Source organism: Plectropomus leopardus, unplaced genomic scaffold (genome assembly GCF_008729295.1).
Source record: "Plectropomus leopardus isolate mb unplaced genomic scaffold, YSFRI_Pleo_2.0 unplaced_scaffold28267, whole genome shotgun sequence".
Taxonomy (NCBI): Eukaryota; Metazoa; Chordata; class Actinopteri; order Perciformes; family Serranidae; genus Plectropomus; species Plectropomus leopardus.
The window spans coordinates 1-3,314 of NW_024630787.1; the positions used below are offsets into that span (position 1 = coordinate 1).

The 3,314-nt window shown below is 36.2% G+C and overlaps 1 protein-coding gene across 1 annotated transcript; it reads right to left on the minus strand.

Annotated features, from left to right (window-relative positions):
• Positions 1 to 1,991: 1,991 nt before the first annotated feature.
• On the minus strand, positions 1,992 to 3,235 carry LOC121938039 (solute carrier family 12 member 2-like; the record flags this gene model as incomplete). The annotated part of the gene is made up of 3 exons (XM_042481327.1): positions 1,992 to 2,147; positions 2,938 to 3,005; positions 3,100 to 3,235. Coding segments are annotated over 3 exons (340 nt in total), but the record flags the coding sequence as incomplete, so codon positions are not given.
• Between the last annotated feature and the right edge of the window lie 79 nt (positions 3,236 to 3,314).

Sequence of the window (3,314 nt, forward strand, 5' to 3'; positions counted from 1 at the left end):
TGACTGCCACAAACAAAAAAATCCCAAAGATTTAAGCCATATGCACGAACACAGCCAAAATTATTAAAAACATGAGGAATGAAAATTGCGTAAAATTAACCAAACAGTTCATACGGTGCTGTTTATATATATTTCTCCCTCCCTCTTATTGGTGCAAACAGCTGTCAATCATTCTTGTGTAACGCCTGTCAAACCTCACGGTGTTATAAAACACCGGTTACATGTCACAGCTGCAAACACGTGTTTCCCTGTTAACATTAGCTCATTATCATGAGTAAGTTTTAATAATTCCTGCAGCTTTGAATGCAGAGTTACAGTGATTTAATAAACTGTGATGCGTTTAGAGTCAGTATGTAGGTTAAAGGTTTGCATACGACACTGCAGGTATAACAGCTTCACTGTTATGCAGCTGATATAACTGTTATGTTTTTATAAATCTGTCTGTCAGACAGCTGGATATTAAACCAAAGACCGGATATAAAGAGTAAAGTGAAGCGATCGTTTAAGAGGTTTTTTTTAAGTCTGAGCTCGAGCTCAGGCTCCGTCTATGTCCTGGAAACTGCCCGTTCATGAGTAACCAAGTAATAAACTCCTAAATAAATAATAGTAATAAAATATAATAAAAATCTCACCTCGCCTTCAGCTCAGCTCCAGTTTCTCTTCTGTCCGGGAGGCTGTGTGTCTGCAGTGTTGAATAAAATGCGACGAGCTGCGTTCAAGAGCAACAGCGACGCAACCGTGCTGCATTCAAGAGCTCCTGAAAGACCCGGATTACAGAGTGGCACAGCGACAATATGCAACTTTGCTGTTGTTGGCAAAAGTCATTGAAGACGTTATCTATGGCTGTATCTTTCTTGATTTACTCTTTTCTACTTTGTTATTATGTTATTACTTCTACTACTTATACTACTACTATAATACTATAATAATAATGATAATAATAGTAATAAGACTGATACTACTATGCCTGCTTCTGATAATAAGAAAAAATAAAATTTAAAAAAGCAGGAAACAATCAAATACAAATTCTCAGTTCCTCTCATCCACTGTTTAGATTTTTGTTGTGAAAACGTGTAGAAACCAGCAACATTTAATTAAATAATGCCTCATTTGTATGTTTATCCACAAAATTTCAGAAAAACTAGCAAAACAACAAATTTAGAAAAAAAAGTCTTACAGTATGAATTCAACAGAGGTAGTTTTAAAGTGACATTTATCAGTAAAAATATTGTCTTATGTTAAAAGTCTTTAAGTTTGAGTCTCTGAGGCGCCTCTGAATGCAGCACACTTTGCACTTTGCACTATTTTGCAGCACTTTATTTCTGCTGCCTGCTGTTTTTGAACGCAGCTCGCAGACACCCTGCTCTCTCAGTCCAGTTTATTCTGTGCAGACTAATCTGGAAACATCATTTAAAAGTCTGGAGAAATTACAGTAATAATAATAATAATAATACAAATAATAAAGTGCAGATAAAACTATGAAAATTCTGTAATAACTCCACAAAAGCTGAGAAGAAACAGACGTGACAGAAACATGTGGTTTAGTTAATATTTTAATAAAATAATGTACAAAATAATGTTACCAGAGACACAGTTTGTCTTACCACTGAAAAAAGGAAATACCACTTCATAATCACAGGTCGCCTGAAACCAGCAAACATTCTGAAATCGTGATTTTATCGACATAAATAAACATTAAAATAAGTTACTGTTGTTACTCTCGTGCACGTAAAAACACACAGGGCCCAAAAAATGTACAGCCGCTTACTGCAGAAGGTAAAACAAAATAAAAATAAAAACAACAGGTGAATAAATGTTGTGATTAATTTGTTAATTTGACAGAAATTTACTGAATGGAAACAAAATTAGACTTTTTCTTTCAGATCTGTGACACAAAACTTGAAGCATGATGATATTTCTGTTCCTGTGCAGCTGCAGGCGATGTAATACTGAAACACACACCATGGATGTGTGTGTTTGAACACTGTGTGTGTGTGTGTGTGTGTGTGTGTTAGGAGTAGAAGGTCAGGACGCTCTGTTGGTTTCCTCGGACCAGCAGCAGAGGTGGGAGGTCTTTGGACAGAGTTTCCAGCCAGCACATGTAGAGGGCGCTCGACACCGTGCCCTTCCTGGCCAGAGGCATGCTCCTGAAAATTATCACAGAAAACACACAACTTGTTTTTATAGAAAGCTGACAAGACGTGGCTAAAAAAACAGCAAATTTATGTTATAAAATAAAATAAAATAAAGTAAAAAGGTACAAAAAAAAAGATGAAGAACAAGTTAAAAAATACATAGGATGATGCAATGAGCAAAAAAACAAGACATGGCCAAAAAAATAGCAAAAATCTGTTATAAAATAAAATAAAATAAAGTAAAAAGATACAAGAAAATGACCAAAAAATAGTCAAAAAAATTAAAATCAAAAATAGCCTTAAAATGTGCGGGAAATAAGAGTGTATTTACTTCATATATTTTATTATATTTTTTCTGTCACACGATTGTAAATATAAAATTATTATAATTACAAACATACCCCCCCCCCCAAAAAAAACAAACAGGAAACAGTGAGAGTGATAAAAATAAAGCTAAATTAATTTGTGCATTCACACAATTTGTAATTTTCTCTCTCGCCTTAATTTAAGCGCCAGTGTTTCTTTTTACACATCATTATCTCTTTTAAAATAGGCAGCACGTGACTGATCACTTTAAAGTGTCAAATGATGCAGTGAATGACGCCAAAATAAAACTGCCTACCCCATCTTTAATCAGTCTGTGACACAAAATTGATTCTAAAGTTATTTTTCGTGTAAATTAAACCATTTCATGTTTTCAGATTCACAGACTTTTTCCTTTGAATAATGTTAATAACTGAAGTTTTAGCGATAATGTTGAGGTTTGAACTGATAAACAATAAAAAGAAAGTCAAGTCCTCACATGACGATGAGTTTTGCCGTGCTGGAGTGCTCCCTCAGCAGCTCGTTCAGTCGGATCTGACGGTTGCTCTGAAAGTTAAACGCAGCATGTTGACGTTAACGTGCTAAACAGTTAAACTTCAGCTGCACGATGCGATTGGTCAGCGGCGATGTGTCGGCTGACCTTGGCCTTGTAGAGCTCCAGCTCGTTGTCGGTGATCCTCCAGGGCTCCTGGGCCTTCAGCCTCTCCGCAGCCTCCTGCTCCATGTCGTCCTCCTTCAGCCTGTACGGCTCGATCAGCTCCTTAAAACTCAGCTTACTGCCAAACCACACAGAGACGTCAGTGTTAGCGTGATAATACAGCTCTGTACAGTGCAAAATATATCTATATATATATG